At 46.3% G+C, this 26,924-nt stretch overlaps 1 protein-coding gene across 6 annotated transcripts in view; it reads left to right on the plus strand.

The window, feature by feature from the left end:
* Nucleotides 1–26,924, plus strand: part of LOC106582941 (calcium-dependent secretion activator 1) — a 184,478-nt gene that overhangs the window by 56,475 nt on the left and 101,079 nt on the right. For all 6 annotated transcript variants that reach the window (XM_082967427.1, XM_045705168.2, XM_082967426.1 and 3 more), the window contains exons 4-6: nt 19,427–19,507; nt 19,866–20,099; nt 22,688–22,809. In XM_082967427.1, coding sequence (XP_082823553.1) covers nt 19,427–19,507; nt 19,866–20,099; nt 22,688–22,809 — 437 coding nt within the window. The remainder of the gene's footprint in view (nt 1–19,426; nt 19,508–19,865; nt 20,100–22,687; nt 22,810–26,924) is intronic.

Here is a 26,924-nt window from a genome sequence, read left to right on the forward strand (position 1 = left end):
GATTTGCACTTATAGCACCAAAGTACGTTCATCTCTAGGAGACAGAACGCCTCTTCTTCCTGAGCGGTATGACGGCTGCGTGGTTCCATGGTGTTTATACTTGCGTACTACTGTTTGTACAGATGGAGATGGTACCTTCAGGCACTTGGAAATTGTTGGGGTCTACAAATTCTTTTTTCTGAAGTCTTGGCTGATTTCTTTTGATTTTCCCATGATGTCAAGCAAAGAGACACTGAGTTTGAAGGTAGGCCTTGAAATACATCCACAGGTACACCTCCAATTGACTAAAATGATGTCAATTAGCCTATCAGAAGCTTCTAAAGCCATGTTGTCATTTTCTGGATTTTTCCAAGCTGTTTAAAGGCACAGTCAACTTAGTGTATGTAAACATCTGACCCACTGGAATTGTGATACAGTGAATTATAAGTGAAATAATCTATCTGTGAACAATTTTTGGAAAAATTACTTGTGTCATGCACAAAGTAGATGGCCTGCTAGGGGGCGATTGCCAAAACTATAGTTTGTTAACAAGAAATTTGTGTAATGGTATGTAAACTTTCGACTTCAACTGTTCATATAAATATATGGATGAGCGATGGCCGTGCGGCATAGGCAAGATGCAGTAGATAGTTTAGAGTACAGTATATAAATATGAGATGAGTAATGTTCGGTATGTAAACATTATATAAATTGGCATTGTTTAAAGTCACTAGTGATACATTTATTACATCAATTTTTGTATTATTAAAGTAGCTAGAGATTTGAGTCAGTATGTTGGCAGCAGCTACTCAATGTTAGTGATTGTTGTTTAACAGTCTGATGGCCTTGAGATAGACGCTGTTTTTCAGTCTCTCGGTCCCAGCTTTAATGCACCTATACTGACCTCGCCTTCTGGATGATAGTGGAGTGAACTGGCATTGGCTCAGGTGGTTGTTGTCCTTGATGATCTTTTTGGCCTTCCTTAGACATCGGGTGATGTAGGTGTCCTGGAGGGCAGGTAGTTTGTCCCCGGTGATGCGTTGTGCAGACCTCACTACCCTCTTGAGAGCCTTGCGGTTATGGGCGGAGCAGTTGCCGTACCAGGCAGTGATACAGCCCGACAAGATGCTCTCGATTGTGCATCTAAAAGTTTGTGAGGGTTTTCGGTGACAAGCCAAATTTCTTCAGCCTCCTGAGGTTGAAGAGGCACTCTTCACCACATTGTCTGTGTGGGTGGATCATTTCAGTTTGTCCGTGATGTGTACGCCGAGGAACTTAAAACATTCCACCTGCTCCCTCTGCTGTTTCCTGAAGTCCACGATCATCTCCTTTGTTTTGTTGACGTTAAGTGTGAGGTTATTTTCCTGACACCACACTCCGAGGGCCCTCACCTCCTTCCTCTCTGTAGGCCATCTCGTTGTTGTTGGTAATCAAGCCTACCACTATAGTGTTGTCTGTAAAATTGATGATTGAGTTGGACGTGTCCATGGCTACGCAGTCATGGGTGAACAGGGAGTACAGGAGAGGGCTGAGAACGCACCCTTGTGGGGCCCCAGTGTTGAGGATCAGCGGGGTGGAGATGTTGTTTCCTACCCTCACCACCTGGGGGCGTCCCGTCAAAGTCCAGCACCCAGTTGTACAGGGCGGGGTCGAGATCCAAGGTCTCGAGCTTAATGACGAGTTTGGAGGGTACTATGGTGTTAAATACTGAGCTGTAGTCGATGAACAGCATTCTTACATAGGTATTCCTCTTTTCCAGATGGGTTAGGGCAGTTTGCAGTGTGATTGCGATTGCGTCGTCTGTGGACCTATTGGGGCGGTAAGCAAATTGGAGTGGGTCTAGGGTATCAGGTAGGGTGGAGGTTATATGATCCTTGACTAGTCTCTCAAAGCACTTCATGATGACCGAAGTGAGTGCTATGGGGCGATAGTCATTTAGCTCAGATACCTTAGCTTTCTTGGTAACAGGAACAATGGTGGCCATGTTGAAGCATGTAGGCACAGCAGACTGGGATAGGGATTGATTGAATATGTCTGTAAACACATCAGCCAGCTGGTCTGCGCATGCTCTGAGGACATGGCTAGGGATGCCGTCTGGGCGAGGGTTAACACGTTTAAATGTTTTACTCACATTGGCCACGGTGAAGGAGAGCCCACAGGTTTTGTTAGCGGGCCATGTCAGTGGCACTGTACTGTCCTCAAATCGAGCAAAGAAGTTTCCCCGTGTCCGCGACAGGGCTGGTTTTCTTTTTGTAATCCGTGATTGACTGTAGACCCTGCCACATACCTCTTGTGTCTGAGCCGTTGAATAGCTACACTGTTTGTATTCGGTCATGTTTCCGGTCGCCATTGCCATGATTAAAAGCAGTGGTTTTGCGCGAATGCTGCCATCAATCCACGGTTTCTGGTTGGGGAAGGTTTTAATAGTCGCCGTGGGTACAACATCACCGATGCACTTGCTAATAATCTTGCTCACTGAGTCAGCGTATACATCAATGTTGTTGTCTGAGGCTATCCGGAACATATCCCAGGCACGTGTTCGAAGCAATCTTGAAGCATGTGTCGTGTCTTTGGCTATGCCGGATTAAGTGATATGACATGCTATTCTATAAAATCCTTTCTCTGTAATTAATATCACCTGATTAGCTAATCATGTAAATGTAATTAACTAGAAAGTCGGGACACCACGGAAGAGTGTTTATAGAGCCGTTATCTTCCGAATAAACTCTTAAAAGACTTAGTAATATTTTACATCGATAGCCGTCATCTTAATCGTCACCTTATTTTCAGTCTCATAATGAAAGTGGTAAATTCTTGGTTATCTTCACGAACCCTGGCGAACAAGTTGAATCAGCAATACAAAATTGGGTTTAATTATTTATTTACTAAATACCTAACTAATCACACAGAATTACATATACACAGAATACAAATGATGTCATACAGAAAACCACCCTGGTGGACGGAGCCGACATGGCGGCTTGTTACACAACGAAAGGGGGTTGGGCTTGAATGAAAGAGCGGGAAGACTTAGAAACAAAGAAACAGCAGCTATGCTATCGTAAATACAGAATCTTATGCATTCTAAATTTACCGCCCATTTGGAAAAGGAAAATGCAATAAATATTTACTCTGAGCTGCGCTTCGGTAGATTGGTCGTAGATGCTGGCTGGGTTGGCCAACAGATCTTCCGGTCCTCGGGAGAATGTCTCTGGTGGTAAATTGGATACGTGGTGGTATCTTCGTCTGTGGTAGACTGGATCCGTCGTCCATCCTTCCCTAGCCCACGTCTACAGCGGCCGCTGCTAACTCAACGGCTAGGAAGTATCACTTCTGTAGTGAATAAGTTCAAAGTTCATACCATTCACAACCAAAGCTCATGCCGAGGTTGGCTTAGTTCTGTACTTGACATGTGTCCTTATAACATAGAGGCTGCAGACCTCACGTAGTGGAACCCGGTTACATTGTGTCATTGTCTTATATAGTGGCGAGGGGAGGAGGATGTGTTTCATTGTTTATGACCCCTGTCTCTTCACAGGGGCGGGCCACTGATCAAGCAGGGCACTTTCCTTAATGAAAACCCAATTCTCTCAATTGGAAGCTAAAATTACATTTAATCTCCTAACAAACAATTTCAATATCAAACATTTCAATTGCATAACAATTCCATGTGATTCTGATAACTAGCGGGTGTATACTTTCCCAGGTACAGTTTATGTCGTCCTGTCATCAGTCATAATGTCTCAGATGACAACCGAACTGACATCCATACTCATTAAGTTTCAAAGCATATTTCCAACTGGTTTTATTACCAAAATATGGTTCCTTTTCCCCATTTGTTTGATGTTCCCAGACTCTCTATATTTAACAAAGGCTATTCAAAAGTCCTTCAGTAGGGTCAGAAAGAGAGGGGAAGGGAGAAAGGTATTTATGGGGGGGTCATAAACCTTACCCACAGGCCAACGTCATGACACATGGAATCTGATTTGTCGGACCAGCGTTGAACAGACCTGAGCACGGGCGTTTCCTATTTTAGTTTCTGTCTATAGGCTGGGAGCAACTAAATGGAGTCGTGGTCAGATTTGTCAAAAGGAGGACGGGGGAGGGATTTGCATGCATTGCGGAAGTTAGAGTAGCAATGATCCAGAATTCTGCGAGCCCGAGACGCGTGTTCGATATGCTGATAAAATTTAGGGAGCCTTGTTTTCAGATTGGCTTTGTTAAAATCCCCAGCTACAATAAATGCAGCCTCAGGATATATGGTTTCCAGTTTACATAGAGTCCAGTGAAGTTCTTTCAGGGCAGTCGAGGTGTCTGCTTGGGGGGGGGGGGGGGGGGATATACACGACTGTGATTATAATCGAAGTGAATTCTCTTGGTACATAATGCAGTCGGCATTTGATTGTAAGGGTTTCTAGGTCAGATGAACAAAAGGACTTGAGTTCCTGTATGTTGTTATGATTACACCACGACTTGTTAATCATAAGGCATACACCCTGTCCTTCTTCTTACCAGAGAGATGTTTGTTTCGGTCAGCGCGATGCATGAAGAAACCGGGTGGCTGTACCGACTCTGATAACATATTCCGAGTGAGCCATGTTTCCATGAAACAGAGAATGTTACAATCTCTGATGTATCTCTGGTAGGCAACCCTTGCTCGAATTTCGTCTACCTTGTTGTCAAGATACTGGACATTGGTGAGTAGTATACTCGGGAGCGGTGATCGATGTGCCCGTCCACGGAGCCTGACCAGAAGACCGCTTCTGCGGCGCCGTTGTTTTGGGTCACCTACTGGGATCAAATCCATTGTCCTGGGTGGTGGTCCGAACAGATGATCCGCTTCGGGGAAGTCGTATTCCTGGTTGTAATGTTGGTAAGTTGACGTTGCACTTATATCCAATAGTTCTTCCCGGCTGTATGTAATAAGACTTAAGATTTCCTGGGGTAACAATGTAAGAAATAAGAATGCGAATCGAGGTGACCATCTGTGTCGGCGCCATCTTGATACCATCTCTGTCGGCACCAGCTCTCACCCCCTCCCTTCCACAAAGATGTACTTCAGTACTTTTCTATCACACAGTTGGAAAAAGGTTTCTCCATGCTCCTCCGTGCATATCACAGGACATCTTATCAGTCAGGAGAGGTCTTGAGTTATTGGGAGTACTCATTCTCACAGTCCACTGCAGTCCACTAAATAATTACACTTCTCATACAAAGAGCTTGAACCTTACACTAATTTTGATTTCTAAGGCTATATAAAACAATCTATTCATACTAAGAGGATATAATGATATAAAACAGTAAGAATATAAAACAGTAATTTATAATCTATCAATACAAAAGCTCTGGAGAATCCAGCTCTAGTGAGGCGGATAATTTGCCTTCATTTCTGCTCCCAGAACACACTCCCACAACACAAACACACACCTTCTGGTTGCCAGTTCATCTCCCTCTTACCATTGTCTGTTAACGTTCTGGCCATTGGTCTACCTCTCTAACTTCAAGGATACATATGCCCTATATAAACACTCTCCGTTAAGCCTGTAGAATCAGTTAAAGAGATTCTCCGGTACTTTTGTGTTCTTTATTATTAGAAGTTCTGAAAGTAGAGCTCACAAGCCAAAAGTGGTTCTTTCTCTCGCTCTGCTGTGTGGGCATCTTGCTAGCTGTCACTCAAATGGCGAGGGGCTAACGCTCATTGGCTGAAACTCGAATTGCTAGGGGGCTGACCCACGTGGGGGGAAAATGTAGGGAAAATGGCGCTGCACAGCTTGCTGTAAACAGTCACTTTCAAACTAGGGATTTCGTGGCTAATTAAGATAAGGCTGTAATTCTGATCATAGATTATGCATGTATGAACTACAGATTGACACATCCAGCCCGAAGCGGGTGGTTTAAAAGTATTGTCTTTAAGTATTAAACAGATTGACACATCCCGCCTGAAGCGGGAGGTTTAAAAGTATTGTCTTTAAGTATTAAACAACATAAAAGCATCAATGCAAACAGTTGTATTTTTTCACAAGAAATTGCTTACTTGAGCACACAGAATGTTTTAGAAGTCTGTCAGAAGTCCCTTTTATCAGTTATTTTCCAGTTCAGGTGGAACATAAAAACAACAGCCGTCATCAATGAGTCTTTTGTTCTCTGTGTTAGATGTATAAAACCTTTTACTCTGTCAAGTCACTTACTGTACACCTCATTGAATATGGATGAGAGAGATCAAGCCCAAAGAAAAGACTCCTATATTTTTGGATCATAAACAAGGCCATCAACACAACGATTTGAAAGCCCTCTGTTCTATGCATACATTTGCTGCTATTACAGAATGGGGAAGTAATATATCCTCAATTTTCATCAAAGACCTTGCTGCTATTGTACTGCAAACAGATGTCTGTCTGAAAGCTTTGAAGTAGATCTCAATGCTGGACTTTTGTTTTGGTGTAGTCTGTATGGTGTGTTGCTATGCTCACTGTGTGTGTGTGTGTGTGTGTGTGTGTGTGTGTGTGTGTGTGTGTGTGTGTGTGTGTGTGTGTGTGTGTGTGTGTGTGTGTGTGTGTGTGTGTGTGTGTGTGTGTGTGTGTGTGTGTGTGTGTGTGTGTGTGTGTGTGTGTGTGTGCGTGTGTTTATTTGTTTGTGGAACCTTTCTGCCGTCAGTCACACACACACACACCATGCCCTTTGTCTGCTCATTTGTGCTACCATGGTGACAGTAAACATGGCTACCTTTCTTTCCCCTCTCCCAATCCTCCCCTGTCAGCTGCTGTCATCCTGTATATATTAAACCAGACAGACCGGAAAGGTTTTCCCCTAATCACATATCAGAGTTTGACTTTCAATCTATCAATCGGAGGGGACTGCAATTTATTTAAACAATTAAAAGACTGAGGAGAGGAGAGCAAAGGAGAGGAGACGAGAGGAGCCTGTTTGGAATAGGTAGAGGAGATAGTATTTAGTGAATCACAAAATCCTGCAAACCCATCCTTTAGTCCGTTACTTCTGGCCAAAACCCCCAGTAGCTGAACACCTGTGTGTTATGACATTTAATCTCCTCTGTAGAGAGTTGATCTACAAAAGAGCCTGAAGCCTCATGTATTGTATCTCTTTACACAGGAAAGCACTGTAGTATCACAGTGGAAGTGTGCCCGGAGTTCTCTGTACATAGGATTAAACATTGATCAGACACTTATGCACTCTGAAACATGTACATTGGCAGAGCTGTGTGTGTGTGTGTTTTTGTGTGTTTGGTTTTACTATCCTTGTGGGGACCAGAATTCCTCACAAGGATAGTAAAACAAGGAGAATTTGGATAAGTAGGTGTGGGGACATTCATCGGTCCTCACAAGGAAAAATGCTATTTTAGGCTTAGGGGTTAGCATTACAATAAGGTTTAGGGTTTGGGGTTAGGGTTGAGGTTAGGGTTAGGTTAGGGAAAATAGGATTTTGAATGGGAATCAATTGTTTGGTCCCCACAATGATAGTAAAACAAGTGTGTGTGTGTGTGTGTGTGTGTGTGTGTGTGTGTGTGTGTGTGTGTGTGTGTGTGTGTGTGTGTGTGTGTGTGTGTGTGTGTGTGTGTGTGTGTGTGTGTGTGTGTGTGTGTGTGTGTGCTTGGGTTTTTCTTTAAAAAGTGGAAAACAGAAGGGAACAAGCAGATTAGGAGGACTGTAGCCTTGACAATGGTATCAGACAGTACCATACTTGACCCTAAACTCAATCAAGCCAGTGGTCCTGAACTGGGATCTAAACTCAATCAACCCTACGATCCTGATATGTGGCCAAAATATTCATTTTATGGAGCGTGGTGGTGGACAAGTGAGTTTCAGAGGGAACGTCTCCCTGACCCTTATTCTCAACCCTCCCAGCTCTGCCTCACTCTGCCTGTGGTTACGCTATAGCTGTTCACCCCCATGAATGTTTTAAGGATGAGTTATCTGCCGCCTGGAGTGCTTAATGATGGAGTGACCGGTGCCTCAGACTCGGGGGCTCCACGCTCTAGTGAGTGATTGAAAAAGATAGATAGTTCATCATGCTACTCAGTGGACAGAATACACGATCGATTGCCACTCAGCACAACAACAGCACGGCTACTACAGTTACAACAACATGATGAAGACTGATACTACAGATCACAGACACAGACTGACTGGCTGGCTGGGTCTGAATATCCATACTAGCGTACTACATACTACGTACTGCATACTATGTACTCATCGTCGCATACTATTTAGAATGTACTGATTAGTAAAAAGTATGCAGTATGCCACGGCCCCTGACTGGCTGAGTAAGAGAGGCGAAGCCGAGTGCGGGTGGATTTTTCCAAATTAAACAGAAATGCTTCGCATTAACCAACCTGATAATAGCTCAGTTCCAATTTGATTAATTACTCTAAACTTTGAATAGAATAGGAATGATTATAGGCAGACTATCACATTGGACCTATATCGTAGCTGTTAAGTCTACTCCCGCTTCTCCTCTCCGGTGTTCGACGTCGCCGGTTTACTAACCACCGGTCCTGGCAACCATCATTACGCGCATCTGGTATCAATTATTACGCGGTCTACTCATGATTAAGCTCACCTGCACTCCATTTCCTCTTTCATTACCTCCCCTATATCTACCACTCCCTTAGGTCTATTCCCCTGGTAGTATTAATGTTGTTCCATGTCCATACGCTACACTTGTGTCTTGCGTTGTTTTCTGTTACGTTTATTATTATACTCACTACCTGCACTTGCTTCCCGTCTCCCAGCGTCGTCGTTACAGAAACCCATACAGCCCCTTTATCCTATTTAAAAAGGACTGAAGACAGAAACAGGTTTGGTTCAGTTTCAACATATTTATTAGTGAAACCAAAGTGCTGTAACAAAAAAAAGACTTCTGTTTTCAAAGATGTGCTCATTTTTATAAGAGCAAAAATGACTTAGCCTACATTTGAACACCACCTCAGAAGCTTCGCTATTCGGCATCTTCCCAATTAAGTAGCCTAGTTTTGTTGTTAGGCTACGTGAAGAGAACAAGGGTCGATCACTTGCAACCCACCTTTTCCAATGCATTGTGGAAAAGTGTGCATCCAATTCTACTAGATGAAAAGCCGAAATGAGTATAACTTTCTGGCATTTAAACCATACTCGATTTTCGCATACTGAGAATGCATCATGCAAGATTGCGTTGTTTCCCCTTATTCGTTGATTTCTGTAGCGCGTGTCACGAATCCCACCGAAGGTGGATCCCCTGCCTGCTCGAGCGGCGCTCGGCGGTCGTCGTCGCCGGCCTACTAGCCACCGCTGATCCCTTTTTCCTTTTCTGTTTGTTTAGTCTTATTGGTTGCACCTGTTCCCTATTGTGTTTATTGATTTGTGTTTATTTAAGCCTGCTTAGCCCGCCCAGGTTTGTGCGGGATTACTTTTGCTGTTGTGTTATTTTTGGATGTGCTGGCTTACGCCTTGTATTCTCTCTCCGGACTGTTTGCCCGTTGTTTCTGGGTTGGTCATTTGTTTTATGCGCCCGTTTGTTTTTGCGTTGACCGTTTTGTGCAGGATAGAATAAAGGACGTTATACTGTACCTCTGCTCTCTGCGCCTGACTCCTTCCACCACTCCTAGTATCCCGTGACAGAATCCCGCACCCCATTATGGAGTCAGCAGGAGCAGCCGGGTCCTCCATCATACCAGCATTCTCCACCGGATCGGTTCAGCCATGGATCAAATGATGGAGAGGATGGACCGATGGGAGTGGCCTCCCTACCTCATCCCCAGCTCCTCTTCCCCCTCCACCTACTACCCCTCCTCCGGCGTCCGGATCCGGGGCCCTACGCCTGGCTCTCCCCAGGGAGTACAATGGAGCGGCGGCTGGGTGCCAGGGGTTCCTGCTACAGCTGGAGTTGTACCTGGCTACCGTTTGTCCAGCTCCCTCGGAGAGGAGAGCGTGAGCGTCCTCGTCTCCTGCTTAATGGGTCGTGTCCTGGAGTGGGCCAACGCAGTGTGGTATGGCCCAGACTCGGTGAGGGATCACTACCCCGAGTTCACCTGCCGTTTCCGGGCCGTGTTTGACCACCCACCAGAAGGCCGGGCGGCGGGTGAATGGCTGTTCCACCTGCGGCAGGAGATGAGGAGCGCACAGGACTTTGCTCTGGAGTTACGGTCCATGGCTGCTAGGGCGGGGTGGAACGACAGGGCCCTGATGGACCACCATCGTTGTAGCCTCCGGGAGGACGTCCGCTGGGAGCTAGCCTGTCGGGACACTACCCTCTCCCTAGACGAACTCATTGACATGTCCATTCGTCTCGACAACCTGCTGGCTGCCCGTGGGCGTCCAGAACGGGCCCTGTTGGTTCCACCTCCAGACCCTCCAGCTCCCATCCCCATGGAGCTAGGGGGGGCCGCATCGAGGGGGACCGGAGGAGGAGGCTCCTCCTGTACCCGGTGTGGTCGGAGAGGACACACTGCCGACCGGTGCTGGAGGAGCTCCTCTGGGAATCGAGATGGCAGGCAGAGCACTCCTCGTTCACCCCAGGTGAGTAAGCACCTGCCTCACCCAGAGCTCCCTGTTGGCCATATGTTTGTGCTTATAACTTTTCCTGAGTTTTCTCCCTCTTTTCAGCATAAGGTGCTAGTCGATTCAGGCGCAGCTGGAAACGTTATGGATCATGGGCTCGCATTAAGGCTAGGGATTCCCCTGGCGTCGTTGGACCAACCTTTCCCTGTGCACTCCTTAGGTAGCCAACCATTAGGGTCAGGGAGGCCACGGTTCCACTGGACATGGTAACGCAGGGGGATCATGGGGAATGGATTAGTCTCTTCCTCATTGATTCACCTGCGTTTCCGGTGGTGCTGGGGATTCCCTGGCTGGCCAATCACAATCCTGATATTTAATGGAGACGGGGGGCTCTCAGAGGGTGGTCAGAGGAGTGTTCAGGCAGGTGTAAGGGAGTTTCCATCTGTGCGACGATGGTGGAGAGTCCAGACCAGGTTTCCACTGTGCACATTCCCTCTGAATATGCCGATTTGGCTATCGCCTTCTGTAAGAAGAGGGCGACCCGATTACCACCTCATCGACGAGGGGACTGCGCGATAAACCTCCAGGTAACGCTACACTTCCCAGGAGTCACGTGTACCCATTGTCACAAGAGGAAATGCTGGCTATGGAGATATATGTCACGGAATCTCTGAGACAGGGGTACATTCGGCCCTCCATGTCACCCGTCTCCTCGAGTTTCTTTTTCGTGAAGAAAAAGGAGGGAGGTCTGCGTCCGTGCATTGATTATCGAGGTCTAAATTCCATCACAGTGGGGTTTAGTTACCCGCTACCTCTCATCGCTACGGCGGTGGAATCATTTCACGGAGCGTGTTTTTTCACGACACTGGACCTCAGGAGCACGTACAATCTGGTGCGTATTCGGGGAGGAGACGAGTGGAAAACCGTGTTTAGTACCACATCGGGCCACTATGAGTACCTCGTCATGCCGTATGGGTTAAAGAATGCTCCAGCCGTTTTTCAATCCTTTGTCGACGAGATTCTCAGGGACCTGCACGGGCAGGGTGTGGTGGTGTATATTGATGACATCCTGATCTATTCCGCCACACGTGCCGCGCATGTCTCCCTGGTGCGCAAGGTGCTTGGGCGACTGCTGGAGCATGACCTGTACGTTAAGGCTGAGAAATGTGTGTTTATCCAAACGAGCCGTTTCCTTCCTGGGGTATCGCATTTCCACCTCGGGGGTGGTGATGGAGTGTGACAGCATTAAGGCCGTGCGTAATTGGCCGACTCCGACCACGGTAAAGGAGGTGCAGCGGTTCTTAGGGTTTGCCAATTACTACCGGAGGTTTAGCCGGGGCTTTGGTAAGGTGGCTGCTCCCATTACCTCACTGCTGAAGGGGGGCCCGGTGCGCTTGCGTTGGTCAGCAGAGGCAAACAGAGCTTGTCGTCTGAAGGAGCTGTTTACTGACGCTCCCGTGCTGGCTCATCCGGACCCCTCTTTGGCATTCATATTGGAGGTGGACGCATCCGAGACTGGGGTGGGGGCCGTGCTATCACAGCGCTCGGGCACGCCACCAAAACTTTGCCCTTGCGCTTTCTTTTCAAGGAAGCTCGGTCCGGTGGAGCAGAACTATGACGTGGGGGACCGGGAGTTGTTAGCTGTAGTCAAAGCTCTGAAAGTGTGGAGACACTGGCTTGAGGGGGCTAAGCACCCTTTCCTCATCTGGACTGACCACCGTAATCTCGAGTACATCCGGGCAGCTAGGAGACTGAATCCGCGTCAGGCCAGGTGGGCCATGTTCTTTACCCGATTTAGTTTCACAATCTCCTATCGGCCAGGCTCTTTAAACACGAAGGCCGACGCGCTGTCCCGCCTATATGACACCGAGGAGAGGGCCATCGATCCAACTCCCATCCTCCCTGCGTCATGCTTGGTAGCACCGGTGGTATGGGAGGTGGACGCGGAGATCGAGCGGGCGTTACGGTTGGAACCTGCACCATCTCAGTGTCCAGCAGGTGCTCAGTATGTGCCGCTTGGTGTCCGTGATCGATTGATTCGATGGGCCCATAATCTCCCCTCTTCGGGTCACCCTGGGATCGAGAGGACAGTGCGGAGTCTTAGGGGAAAGTACTGGTGGCCCACATTGGCTAAGGACGTGAGGTTTTATGTCTCCTCCTGCTCGGTGTGCGCTCAGAGCAAGGCTCCTCGACACCTGCCTAGAGGGAAATTACAGCCCCTCCCCGTTCCACAGCGGCCGTGATTGCATTTGTCTGTGGACTTTCTCACCGACCTTCCCACATCTCAGGGGAACACCACAATCCTGGTCATTGTGGATCGGTTCTCGAAGTCCTGCCATCTCATCCCATTGCCCGGTTTCCCTACGGCTCTGCAGACTGCGGAGGCCCTGTTTACCCATGTCTTCCGGCACTATGGGGTGCCCGAGGACATCGTTTCTGATCGGGGTCCCCAGTTCACGTCCAGAGTTTGGAGGGCGTTCATGGAACGGTTTGGGGTCTCGGTCAGCCTGACCTCGGGTTTCCACCCCGAGAGTAATGGGCAGGTGGAGAGAGTGAACCAAGAGGTGGGTAGGTTTCTACGAACGTATTGTTGGGACCGGCCCAGGGAATGGGCGAGGTACGTCCCATGGGCAGAGGTAGCCCAAAACTCCCTCCGTCACTCATTGACTAACATGTCACCGTTCCAGTGCGTGTTGGGCTACCAGCCGGTCCTGGCTCCATGGCACCAGAGCCAGACCGAGGCTCCTGCGGTGGAGGAGTGGGTACAGCGCTCGAAGGACACTTGGAGAGCCGTCCAGGATGCATTAACAAAGGTGAGTGGACGGCAAAGGAAGAGCGCTGACCAGCACCGCAGTGAGACCCCTGTGTTTGCACCAGGGGATCGGGTCTGGCTCTCGGCCCGAAACCTGCCCCTCCGCCTGCCCTGCCGGAAGCTGGTGCCGCAGTGTGCAGGACCGTTTAAAGTCCTGAGGAGGATAAACGAGGTGTGTTACCGGTTACAACTTCCATCTTACTACCGTATTAACCCCTCGTTTCATGTGTCTCTCCTCAGGCCTGTGGTGGCTGGTCCCCTGCAGGAAGGTGAGGTGCCGGAGGTCCCTCCACCCCCTCTGGACATTGGGGGGTCCCCGGTGTATACTATATGCGCCATTCTGGACTCCAGACGTTGGGTGGGGGGCCTACAGTACCTCGTAGACTGGGAGGGGTACGGCCCGGAGGAGAGGTGCTGGGTACCGGTGAAGGACATTTTGGACCCCTCACTTCTGAGGGACTTCCACCGCCTTCATAGGGATTGCCATGCGCCTCGTCCTCCGGGTCGCCCTCGAGGCCGGTGGCAGCAGCGCGTCAGGGGGGGTACTGTCACGAATCCCACCAAAGGTGGCTCCCCTGCCTGCTCGAGCGGCACTCAGCGGTCGTCGTCGCCGGCCTACTAGCCACCGCTGATCCCTTTTTCCTTTTCTGTTTGTTTATTCTTATTGGTTGCACCTGTTCCCTATTGTGTTTATTGATTTGTGTTTATTTAAGCCTGCTTAGCCCGCCCAGGTTTGTGCGGGATTACTTTTGCTGTTGTGTTATTTTTGGATGTGCTGGCTTACGCATTGTATTCTCTCTCCGGACTGTTTGCCTGTTGTTTCTGGGTTGGTCATTTGTTTTGGCGTTGACCGTTTTGTGCCGGATAGAATAAAGGACGTTATACTGTACCTCTGCTCTCTGCGCCTGACTCCTTCCACCACTCCTAGTATCCCGTGACAGCGCGTCCCCATATCTAATTGATCAGCTCTTGTTAAAGCCCAAAATAGTATGACATCTGGGCATTTAAAGTAGACTCGATTTTCACATACTCAAATGGCCTACTATTTAGGACGCAAGTATGGGTATTCAGACACGGCCACTGACTGACTGACTGGCAGGCGCACACAGGCGGGGATCATCAGTGCCTAACCCAGTGGGATCTACTAAATTAAGCAGGCATGGAACACAATATACTGTTAGGCAGTGTGTCAAAAGTGATGACTCGTCTTGCCCCTCTGTAGGGGACACTTAAGTTTGAGGTAGAAGGAACTTCTAAGTAGAGTCTTCTCTTTGCATCATTGGCTGAAACCGTTTTAGGTAGGGCTTTGATCGCTGGCCGGGATTGAGACTTTAGCGATGCGATTGGATTAATTACTTTGCAATCTCATCCTGTAATGTAAAGAGGAAGAGGACATCATTGGCCCCATTTTGACCCCACACACATCCCATACATACTTGACTGTGTCTGTCGGCTGCCAAAGCCAAGCCGTGTGTGTGTGTTCTGTCTCAAACACTACAGGAATGTAAGCTTGTGGTAGGCCTGATCAACGACAGGAGGAGGTCAGAGATCTGGCCGGGTGGTGCCAGTATAACAACCTATCCCTCACAAAGTCAAGACAAAGGAGATGATTGTGGACTACAGGAATAGGAGGACCGAGCACGCCCCCATTCTCATTGATGGGGCTGTAGTGGAGCAGGTTGAGAGCTTCAAGTTTGTTCATGTCCACATCACCAACAAACTAGAATGGTCCAAACACACCAAGACAGTTGTGAAGAGGGCACGACAAAGCCTATTCCCCAATCAGGAAACTAAAAAGATTTGGCATGGTCCTCAGATCCTCAAAAGGTTCTACAGCTGCAACATTGAGAGCATCCTTACTGGTTGCATCACTGCCTGGTACGGCAACTGCTCTGCCTCCGACCGCAAGGCACTACAGAGGGTAGTGCGTACGGCCCAGCACATCACTGGGGCTAAGCTGCCTGCCATCCAGGACCTCGTCAGAGGAAGGCCCTAAAAATTGTCAAAGACCCCACACACCCCAGTCATAGAATGTTCTCTCTCCTACCGCATGGCAAGCGGTACCGGAGCACCAAGTTTAGGACCAAAAGGCTTCTCAACAGTTTTACCCCCAAGCCATAAGACTCCTGAACAAGTAATCAAATGGCTACCCGGACTATTTGCGTTGTTCCCTACCCCTCTTTTACGCTACTGCTACTCTCTGTTTATCATATATGCATAGTCACTTTAACCAATTCTACATGTTCATACTACCTCAATTAGCCCAACTAACCGGTGCCTGTATATAGACTCGCTACTGTATATAGCCTCGCTACTGTTATTTTTCACTGTCTTTTTACTGTTGTTTTTATTTATTTATGTATCTATTGTTCACCTAATAGCTATTTTTTTTTATTAAAATTCTGTAAATAAGCATTTCACTGTAAGGTCTACACCTGTTGTATTCGGCGCACGTGACATATAAACTTTGATTTGAGTTGGTGGTAGCAGCAGGGGTGGGTGTTCAGCAACTTGTTAATGCAGCAGTTGTCACGCCCTGACCATGGAGAGCCCTTGGTTCTCTATGGTGTTGTAGGTCAGGGCGTGACTAGGGGGTGTTCTAGTCTTTTTATTTCTATGTTGGTGCTCTTAGTATGGTTCCCAATTAGAGGCAGCTGATGTTCGTTCTCTCTAATTGTGGATCACACTTAAGGGTTCCCTGTTCCCACCTGCTTTGTGGGATATTGTTTTGTGTATGTGCATGTAGCACCACGGATGTCACGTTTTGTTTATTGGTTTGTTTAGAAGTTTCACTTTATTAAAATATGTGGAACTCAACACACGCTGCGCCTTGGTCCGTCAATGGCAAGAGAGGGCTGAGAGGATAACACAGAGACAGGGAGAGGGAAGGTAGAAGACACAGAGAGAGAAATATATAGGTAGTCTTTTGGAGAGAACAGGGACATTTTGTGCTATAATTCAGAGAATGAAAAACAGAAATTAAGAGAGGGAGAATGGAGAGAGACATCGCCTTTTGATTCACCAATACACCCCCCCTACACACACACACAAACACACACACAATGCATGGTGGCAAATCTCCTAATCTTCATCCTGACATCTGTATCATTAAACTAAGCTGGGTTCCCAGTCTTCCTGGAGGCTACAGAGGGAGGGGATAAGGAGAAGTCATGTTGAAGAGTTGTATTCTAGACAGGGAGACTGTGTTGAGACGGATGGGCATGGGAGAGCATGCATTTATTCCAGACACAATCATACTAACATAATACTCTCAAACACACACTGATAAACACTATCAGATACAGTACATATGGTGTGGCAATCAGGCGCACAGTTTTTGGCCAGTGGAGATTAAGCAGATTTAATTAATCTTATTATGGTTGCTTACATCAGATCTGATTCTATTCTGACAGGGATATCTCTTTCTCATTACTGTTCTGGTGTAATGCAGAAAAGTATCTCTGTCTGAGTATGTGTGTGTGTGTGTTATGACAACTCTGTAGTCTTCTTCTCAGCCACCCTCTCCCTTGTTTCTCATCCCTCTCTGAGTGTTGCTGTGAAGAATGCCACAGTGCCCTGTCAGAGGGTGGAGAGGGCGTATGTAGCGTGGGCAGAGATACTCTAGTGGAGAGGGCACCTGCTTGGCACAGGGCATACAACTCTCTGCCAGAGGGGAATGCCAGCCCTGGGAATTCGGGTGTGTCTGGTCTTTTGGGTGTTGAAATTAGCTTTCTGCAATTCTGTGTGTGCTCGTTCGTTGGAGTGTGTGTTTGTGCGTGTATTATCTACAGGGAGTGTAGAAGAAATTGTTGGTGTGTAGGACAGTTCTGTAGACACCAGCTGGAGACAGTAAGGGAGACACTCCAGTCCTGCTCCTGTGCAGATGGCTTTCTGGCCAACACACACACACTGTTACTAGTACTGTACATTGTGTTCCTCTGTGTGTGTGTGTGTTCTGCCCATCCCACTTGAAGAGCCCCAACAATGCCTCTGAACAGACTGGGGGATTATATTAGCATACACTATAGGGATCTTGTTGCATATCTGTGTGTGTGGTGATGCACATGTGGTCTTGAACACGTATGTGTTGTGGTATATGTCTTATACCACGACATTGTTCCATACTGGTTTCAGATTGGCTAGAAGCGCATTCTAGAGTGGGAATGTGGTGAGTAATGAGAATTCATGTCTCCGGTCTGTCAACGTTGAAGTCATGACGCAAATGGTGCTATGCTGTCATCCTCCCACATGTTTCTCATTTGACCAGCTGTTTTCAGCAACTGGTATTGTTGACCTCAGTTGTCATATTGACAGATTTGCTAGCAACAAACTATTTAGCTAGCTCCTAGCCTAGTGTATGATATACAATGCAACCTCTACGGTAATGAACAGTGTCTTAACGAGACAGCAACTTTTTTTATGCCAAATGAAATCACGCATCATCAGCTCCTTGTGGATGTATCCAGATAAATGTCACTAGCAGGCAGCTTAAACAAATGCAGCTACTTTACTGTTATTCTGGCTGCACTGTTTGACGTGACTGTTATGACATGTCCTCCATTATTTCCAAGATAATGTACAGAGCGTCTATCTCTTACATGTACCTCAGTATTTGTGGTCCTGCCAGTACACACAATGCTAGAAACCATCTCTGCAGTAATTTGCTCCTCCAGGCGCTGAAGGAGTGGCTGTGACAGATGTGTTTGTCAGCTATTATACTGCAGGCTCCCTGACCACCAATGACTATCCCTTTCTCACCAGCTCAGACACACCTCTGCTCTTCAATCTGGGGAAAGAGTCTATACTGCACACATACATCTGATGACATCTACTCAGATGTACACTGAATGTACAAAACATTAGGAACACCTTCCTAATACTGTTTCACCCCTTTTTGCCCTCCGAACAGCCTCAGTTCGTCGAGGCATGGACTGTACAAGGTGTTGAAGCGTTCCACAGGGATGCTGGCTCATTTTGACTCCAGTGCTTCCCACAGTTGTGTCACATTGGCTGGATGTCCTTTGGGTGGTGGACCATTGTTGATACACACGGGAAATGGTTGAGTGTGGAAAAACCCAGCAGCGTTGCCTGGCACCTACTACCATAGCCCGTTCAAAGGCACTTAAATGTTTTGTCTTGCCCATTTTACCTGGATTCACCTGGTTAGTCTGTCATGGAAAGAGCAGTTGTTCCTAATATTTTGTATAGTAAATGAACAAATTCATAGAACTGAACCAGAGCTGTAAACAAGCATCCTTAAAGGGGCAATCTGCAGTTGCTACATCCATTTTTGGACTATATTAATGATATGTAACCATTGTTTCTTGAAGAAGATAACTTAGAAATGCATCATGAGCTTAGGTCAACTGTCATACCCCATCAGAACCCAAAATATAAACTTGTTTTACTCCAATGTTTGTAAACAAAGTAAATGTAAACATTTGACATTACATTTGAGTCATTTAGCAGACGAGTGACTTAGTCATGAGGGCATACATTTTCATACTGGTTCCCCATAACCTTGGCGTTAGAAGCAACATGCTCTACCAACTGAGCCACACGGGACTAAACAAACACGATATTGCTTCAAAAAATGTTAAACTATCATTTTGATAGCATGGATGGTCAGTCCTTGCATCCATAGCTCTGTTTTTGAACTTGAAAGTATTTCTCCAGCCCCATTCCTCAGCTTTTTACCGGAACAGTGGAGTACGCTTTATTGTTTCAACTGCTGATTCCCCCTTTAACATAGGAACACAATCATTGGACAGGGGTTGAATATCCAATCTTTCCCAACGGAGGGGAAGTGATGGAATTCAAATGGAAATTATATTGATTCCAGCTCGTTGCATGTTGATACATTCATACATTACTACAGACAATGTTCCTTTTGAAAATCATTCCCAAGGATGATGATTATAATATACTGTAAGAACTAAAGGTAATACTATGTCATCACCATTAGTCTATGGTCATGGGCATCACTAAGGCTAGTAATGGAGGTTGTGTTTAAAGCCTATGTCACCTCTAAGGGGATTTTAAAGGCTATATGTCAGGCTTTGGTCCCCTCTAAGGCGACAGTAAACACTGTATGTCAGGCTTATGTCATGATGAAATCTTCTCTCATTGTGTTTGTTTCCAGCTTGATAACCCAGACGAGCAGGCTGCACAGATCAGGAGAGAACTGGATGGACGACTGCAGATGGCTGATCAGATCGCCAGGGTAAGACACCACTACCTGAAAGTAAAGTAGAGAATTAGACACCAACCCACCCCTCTTAAATCACCTCACCAGAGCTGTAACAGATACTGTAGAAGGCAGTAGGCCTAAGGCCTATACACTAAGTAGTAGAGGTACTACAGTATGTGTGTGTTCTGAACCGTAGGCCCTCACATGAGCAAAACAGCCTCAATAATGTAAAAGCAGAGGTAGACTCAGGGCAGGAGTACGCATGAATAATCATCCTCTTTTAAAAAAACTGTACACTTTATGGTTGTAGACTTCACTATGGACGTGTGTGTGATCGTGTTCCTGCGTGTGTACGTCCCTGTGTGTATGCTTGCGTGCGTCTGTCTAACAGGGTGGCAAGTTTCCCAAGTTTGTGTCCAAAGAGATGGAGGCCATGTTCATAGAGGAGCTTAGATCCTCAGTGAACCTGCTGATGGCTAACCTGGAGAGCATGCCCGTGTCCAAGGGAGGAGAGTTCAAACTGCAGAAGCTCAAACGAGGGCACAACAGCTCCATCATAGACATGGGCCAGGAGGACGAGAACACGCTGTCCAAGTCTGATGTGGTGCTCTCCTTCACTCTGGAGGTATGGTTGGTTAACACTGCAGCTCACACAGCCTGCCTGAGACACAGAAATGTCTTGAGTCAATAAATATTCAACCCGTTTGTTATGTCAAGCATAAATAAGTTCAGGAGTAAAATTGTGTTTAACACATCACATCATTTTTGAATCACAAGATTTTTGAATGTCCTCATCTCTGTACCCCACACACATAAATACCTGTAAGGTCCCTCAATCGAGCAGTGAATTTCAAACTCAGATTCACAGACCACAAAGACCAGGCAGGTTTTCCAATGCCTCGCAAAGAAGGGCACCTATTGGTAAATGAGTAAACAAAATGTGGACAGACATTGAATTTTCCTTTGGTCATGGTGAAGTTATTAATTACACTTTGGGTGGTGTATCAATACACCCAGTCACTACAAAGATACAGGTGTCCTTCCTAACTCAGTTGCCGGAGAGGATGGAAACTGCTCAGGGATTTCACCATGAGGACAATGGTGACTTTGAAACAGTTACAGAGTTTAATGGCTGTGACAGGAGAAAACTGAGGATGGATCAACATTGTACTGCAGTTACTGTACCATACTAATCTAAATGACAGCATGAAATGAAGGAAGCCTGTACAGAACATAAATATTCCTAAACATGCATCCTGTTTGCAATAAAAGCACTAAAGTAAAACTGCAAAGAATGTGGCAAAGAAATTAACTTTGTCCTGAATACAAAGTTATGTTTGAGGCAAATTGAACACAACTCATCACTGAGTACCACTCTTCATATTTTCAAGGATGGTGCTGGCTGCATCATGTTTTGGGTATGCTTGTCATCAGCAAGGACTAGGGAGTTTTTGAGGATAAAAAGAAACTTAATAGAGCTAAGCACAAGCACTTAGTCATTATAGGGTATTGTGTGTAGATGGGTGAGAAATTATACATTTAATCCATTTTGAATTCAGGTTGTAAAACAATAAAATGTGGACTACTGTAAGTCAAGTGGTATGAATACTTTCTGAAGGCACTGTAGGCTCTGATGATTAATGTCCTATGGGACATAGTCCCTCCCCTCTCGTATACCTCAGAAATGTTTGTTGCAGCAGTCGTAATGTTTTACACTCCCTATTCTGCTGGTCTCAGGAGACATGGCTGTAGATCAGAGAGGCTGAGCTGATCTGGGCGGCCCATGTCTGTGAAAAACCAAGGAAGATGTTTCTTTATAGTATAATCAGTGTATTTAACTGTTAAATGTAATTTTGTGTTTGTGTCTGAAACTAGTTTGTAGCAGCAGATGTGTGTTGGAAATAAGTGATATATATATATATATATATATATATATATATATATATATATATATATATATATATATATATATATATATATATATACACTGCTCAAAAAAATAAAGGGAACACTTAAACAACACAATGTAACTCCAAGTCAATCACACTTCTGTGAAATCAAACTATCCACTTAGGAAGCAACACTGATTGACAATAAATTTCACATGCTGTTGTGTAAATGGAATAGACAACAGGTGGAAATTATATGCAATTAGCAAGACAAATAAAGGAGTGGTTCTGCAGGTGGTGACCACAGACCACTTCTCAGGGTGGTATGAGGGCCCGACGTCCACAGGTGGGGGTTGTGCTTACAGCCCAACACCGTGCAGGACGTTTGGCATTTGCCAGAGAACACCAAGATTGGCAAATTCGCCACTGGCGCCCTGTGCTCTTCACAGATGAAAGCAGGTTCACACTGAGCACATGTGACAGACGTGACAGAGTCTGGAGACGCCGTGGAGAACGTTCTGCTGCCTGCAACATCCTCCAGCATGACCGGTTTGGAGGTGGGTCAGTCATGGTGTGGGATGGCATTTCTTTGGGGGGCCGCACAGCCCTCCATGTGCTCGCCAGAGGTAGCCTGACTGCCATTAGGTACCGAGATGAGATCCTCAGACCCCTTGTGAGACCATATGCTGGTGCGGTTGGCCCTGGGTTCCTCCTAATGCAAGACAATGCTAGACCTCATGTGGCTGGAGTGTGTCAGCAGTTCCTGCAAGAGGAAGGCATTGATGCTATGGACTGGCCCGCCCGTTCCCCAGACCTGAATCCAATTGAGCACATCTGGGACATCATGTCTCACTCCATCCACCAACGCCACGTTGCACCACAGACTGTCCAGGAGTTGGCGGATGCTTTAGTCCAGGTCTGGGAGGAGATCCCTCAGGAGACCATCCGCCACCTCATCAGGAGCATGCACAGGCGTTGTAGGGAGGTCATACAGGCACGTGGGGGCCACACACACTACTGAGCCTCATTTTGACTTGTTTTAAGGACATTACATCAAAGTTGGATCAGCCTGCAGTGTGGTTTTCCACTTTCATTTTGAGTGTGACTCCAAATCCAGACCTCCATGGGTTGATAAATTGGATTTCCATTGATTATTTTTGTGTGATTTTGTTGTCAGCACATTCAACTATGTAAAGAAAAAGTATTTAATAAGATTATTTCATTCATTCAGATCTAGGATGTGTTATTTTTTTGTTCCCTTTATTTTTTTGAGCAGTATATATATATAATGTGTGTGTTTGATCGGCTTTTCTTTTTCTCTCAGGTGGTGATTGTGGAGGTTCAGGGGTTAAAGTCGCTGGCGCCCAATCGGATCGTCTACTGCACCATGGAGGTGGAGGGGGGGCATAAGCTCCAGACTGACCAGGCCGAGGCCTCCAAACCAACGTGAGTGTGACACACACACACATGCACGTATGCTGTGCACATACATGACATTACAGCGTTATTTAGGAATAAATACCTAGTAATTGGGTAATAAGTTCAGTGCATTCTAATTGTTTTTTATCTAAACAAAGTCATGTTAGCTAATCAGGTTAGGAACTACATAATTGCATTTAGATTTATCAGCACCCGATACAGATTGTTAACATGAGCAGTAAGTCCTGAGTCCTTGTTAGGTGGTCTGTAGGGTGGCCTCATGTTCTGGCCGTAGCTGCACAGCATGATGTGGTAATGATATTGCCTGTGCGAGTGTGATCAGGGCACACATAACAAGGTTGTAGACGCTGAGCTGTACTGATTACCCAACATGCACCTTGCGCCACTGCTTGTGTTCTCTAGCAGGTGACTGAGGTGGGACGTGTGGATGTGTTGAGACATTTGCTTTGCTTTAATAAAGGATACTCACAGATGTATCAGAGATGAGTAAGTAATTCATAATCCATATCTCTTCCTGATATAGATGATGAATTCATCATTGTCAGTAGAGGGAATTATTTCCTCATATATAATGCAGGGCTCATCACCACTCTTCCCTCCTCCTCCTCCTCCCCTCTTCTCTCTGCCGTACAAATTTCTCCATGGAGCTGAGAGACATTTTTGCTGTTTTGAAGCTGATTTCCTGCAATTCTACACATTTTGCCATGGCTTATGCTGTATTATTTTACTCAAACATAATAAAATTAATACTCAAAATGAATGAATTGTTTTTGGTATTATATATTCTCCCTGACTGTCTAGCTTTTATTTTGGTGATTATTAGATCTCAAAGATTATATTATTTAAGAAATATATTAGCTCCATTATCTTTCCTACATACTTTATCTGTTTTTAGTCTATTTCCTCTCTTCCCCTCCCTCTGATTTGAACAGCAGGATGGTATGTCCTAGATCCCCTACTAGAGCTATAGTAGCTAAAACAGTTTGTAACAGTAACCCTGTACCCTAGCCATCAATACTCATTCAGAAGTGTTCATCTTGGCAAGGGCCTTGTTCTGAGTGAACAGATGTTGCTGGTTGATTGTAGTTTTAGGGTCACACTGTTACTGTAACACACCCTAGTGTGAAATATGTGGCGCAGTGGGTCTGTCATCTGTTACTGTCAGAGTTATATCAGTCTCTGTGCCCTGAGTGCACAGAGATAGAGAGTAGATATTGTCTAGACTTTGGCAAGGGATGCAGCTGTGCCTATCATTGACATCAAACTGTGTCCAAGCTAATGGGTTAGGGTTACAATTAGGGTTAGGGTTAGAATTAAGGTTTGGGGCCTCCCGAGTGGTGCAGCGGTCTAAGGCACTGCATCGCAGTGCTACAGGCATCACTACAGATCTGGGTTCAATCCCGTGCTGTATCACAACTGGCCGTGATCGGGAGTCCCACAGGGCGGCGCACAATTGGACTGGTGTCGTCTGGGTTAGGGGAGGGTTTGGCCGGGGGGCTTTACTTGGCTCTTCACGCGCTAGTGACTCCTGCAGGCTGAACTCAGTCGTCAGTTGAATGTTTTTTCCTCTGACACATTGGTGCGGCTGGCTTCTGGGTTAAGTGGGCGGGTGTTAAGAAGCGCAGTTTGGTGGGTCATGTTTCGGAGGAGGCATGACTCGACCTTCGCGTCCCAAGCCTGTTGGGGAGTTGCAGCGATGAAACAAGATCAAAATTGCGGGTAAAATTAAAAAATAAAACAAAAAAAAGGTTAGGGTTTGGGGTTTGGGCTAGGTTAAGGATTTAGGATTTTAAATGGGAATACATTTTTAGTCCCCACAAGCATAGTAAAACGTGTGTGTGTGAGAATGGGAGAGAGAGAAGGGGCTATTTTTGGCCCTGCTTCCTCACAGTGGAAGGCTGATGGGATCTGTGAGTGGATCAGTGGAAACTTTAGTTCAACCTCAATTGTTCCTGAAACAGAGTAGTGTTTATTTGTGCTAGATACAGTATCTCGGTCAGACAGCCATGGATAACGGAACACTGATGAGTACATTTAAAAAAGGGATCCATTCCTTCTCTTCCATGATGCACAGATGGCCAGTCTCCTGTTGAACTTTGCATAGGAATGTTAGGTTCTAAATATCAGAGTAAGACATTATGAAAGCTTAAACCAAGTTTATTCATCCCAAAGGATCTAACAGCTGAACCGATCAAGACATATTCACACATATTAACTCTTTCTCCTATGCTGAGTCTCCTCCTACACATCTGAACAGCCAATGCATATGTTGCTAGACAGAGAACCTTAGTGATATCTGTTCTTCCTCACTTCATCTGACCTGACCTCTGCCCCAAAGTGCTCACTCCTACCCAACTCACGGCTGTCATGGTGACTGGTACCAGACTGTGTCTCTTCTCCAAGCAGAGGATCCCTCCCATAGGATCCCTGATGGCTAACAATAACATATCCTGACATAGGATAGGCAGGGCAGGATGGAAATAGGTCTGTAACAGTTTGGGTCTAGGGTGTCACCCCCTTTGAAGAGAGGGATGACCGTGGCAGCTTTCCAATCTTTAGGGTTCTCGGACGATACGAAAGAGAGGTTGAACAGACTGGTAATAGGGGTTGCAACAATGGCAGCGGATAGTTTTAGAAAGAGAGGGTCCAGATTGTCTAACCCAGCTGATTTGTACGGGTCCAGGTTTTGCAGCTCTTTCAGAACATCTGCTATCTGGATTTGGGTGAAGGAGAAGCTGGGGAGGCTTGGGCGAGTAGCTGCGGGGGGGGGGGGGCGGAGCTGTTGGCCGGGGTTGGAGTTGCCAGGAGGAAGGCATGGCCAGCCGTTGAGAAATGCTTATTGAAATTTTTGATTATCATGGATTTATCGGTGGTGACCGTGTTACCTAGCCTCAGTGCAGTGGGCAGCTGGGAGGAGGTGCTCTTGTTCTCCATGGACTTTACAGTGTCCCAAAACTTTTTGGAGTTAGAGCTACAGGATGCAAATATCTGCTTGAAAAAGCTAGCCTTTGCTTTCCTGACTGACTGCGTATATTGGTTCCTAACTTCCCTGAACAGTTGCATATCACGGGGACAATTCGATGCTATTGCAGTCCGCCACAGGATGTTTTTGTGCTGGTCAAGGGCAGTCAAGCCTGGAGTGAACCAAGGGCTATATCTGTTCTTAGTTCTGCATTTTTTGAACGGGGCATGCTTATCTAAGAAGGATGAGGAAATTACTTTTAAAGAATGACCAGGCATCCTCGACTGACGGGATGAGGTCAATATCCTTCCAGGATACCCGGGCCAGGTTGATTAGAAAGGCCTGCTCGCAGAAGTGTTTTAGGGAGTGTTTGACAGTGATGAGGGGTGGTCGTTTGACCGCGGACCCATAGCGGATACAGGCAATGAGGCAGTGATCGCTGAGATCCTGATTGAAAACAGCAGAGGTGTATTTGGAGGGCAAGTTGGTCAGGATAACGTCTATGAGGGTGCCCATGTTTACGGATTTGGGGTTGTACCTGGTGGGTTCCTTGATGATTTGTGTGAGATTGAGGGCATCTAGCTTAAATTGTAGGACTGCCGGGGTGTTAAGCATATCCCAGTTTAGGTCACCTACAGTGGGGGAAAAAATTATTTCATCCCCTGCTGATTTTGTACGTTTGCCCACTTACAAAGTAATGATCAGTCTATAATTTTAATGGTAGGTTTATTTGAACAGTGAGAGACAGAATAACAACAAAAATATCCAGAAAAACGCATGTCAAAAATATTATGAAATTGATTTGCATTTTAATGAGGGAAATAAGTATTTGACCCCTCTGCAAAACATGACTTTGTATTTGGTGGCAAAACCCTTGTTGGCAATCACAGAGGTCAGACACAGAGGTCAGTTTCTTGTAGTTGGCCATCAGGTTTGCACACATCTCAGGAGGGATTTTGTCCCACTCCTTTTTGCAGATCTTCTCCAAGTCATTAAGGTTTCGAGGCTGACGTTTGGCAACTCGAACCTTCAGCTCCCTCCACAGATTTTCTCTGGGATTAAGGTCTGGAGACTGGCTAGGCCACTCCAGGACCTTAATGTGCTTCTTCTTGAGCCACTCCTTTGTTGCCTTGGCCGTGTGTTTTGGGTCATTGTCATG

Source organism: Salmo salar, chromosome 22 (genome assembly GCF_965601325.2).
Source record: "Salmo salar chromosome 22, fSalSal1, whole genome shotgun sequence".
Taxonomy (NCBI): Eukaryota; Metazoa; Chordata; class Actinopteri; order Salmoniformes; family Salmonidae; genus Salmo; species Salmo salar.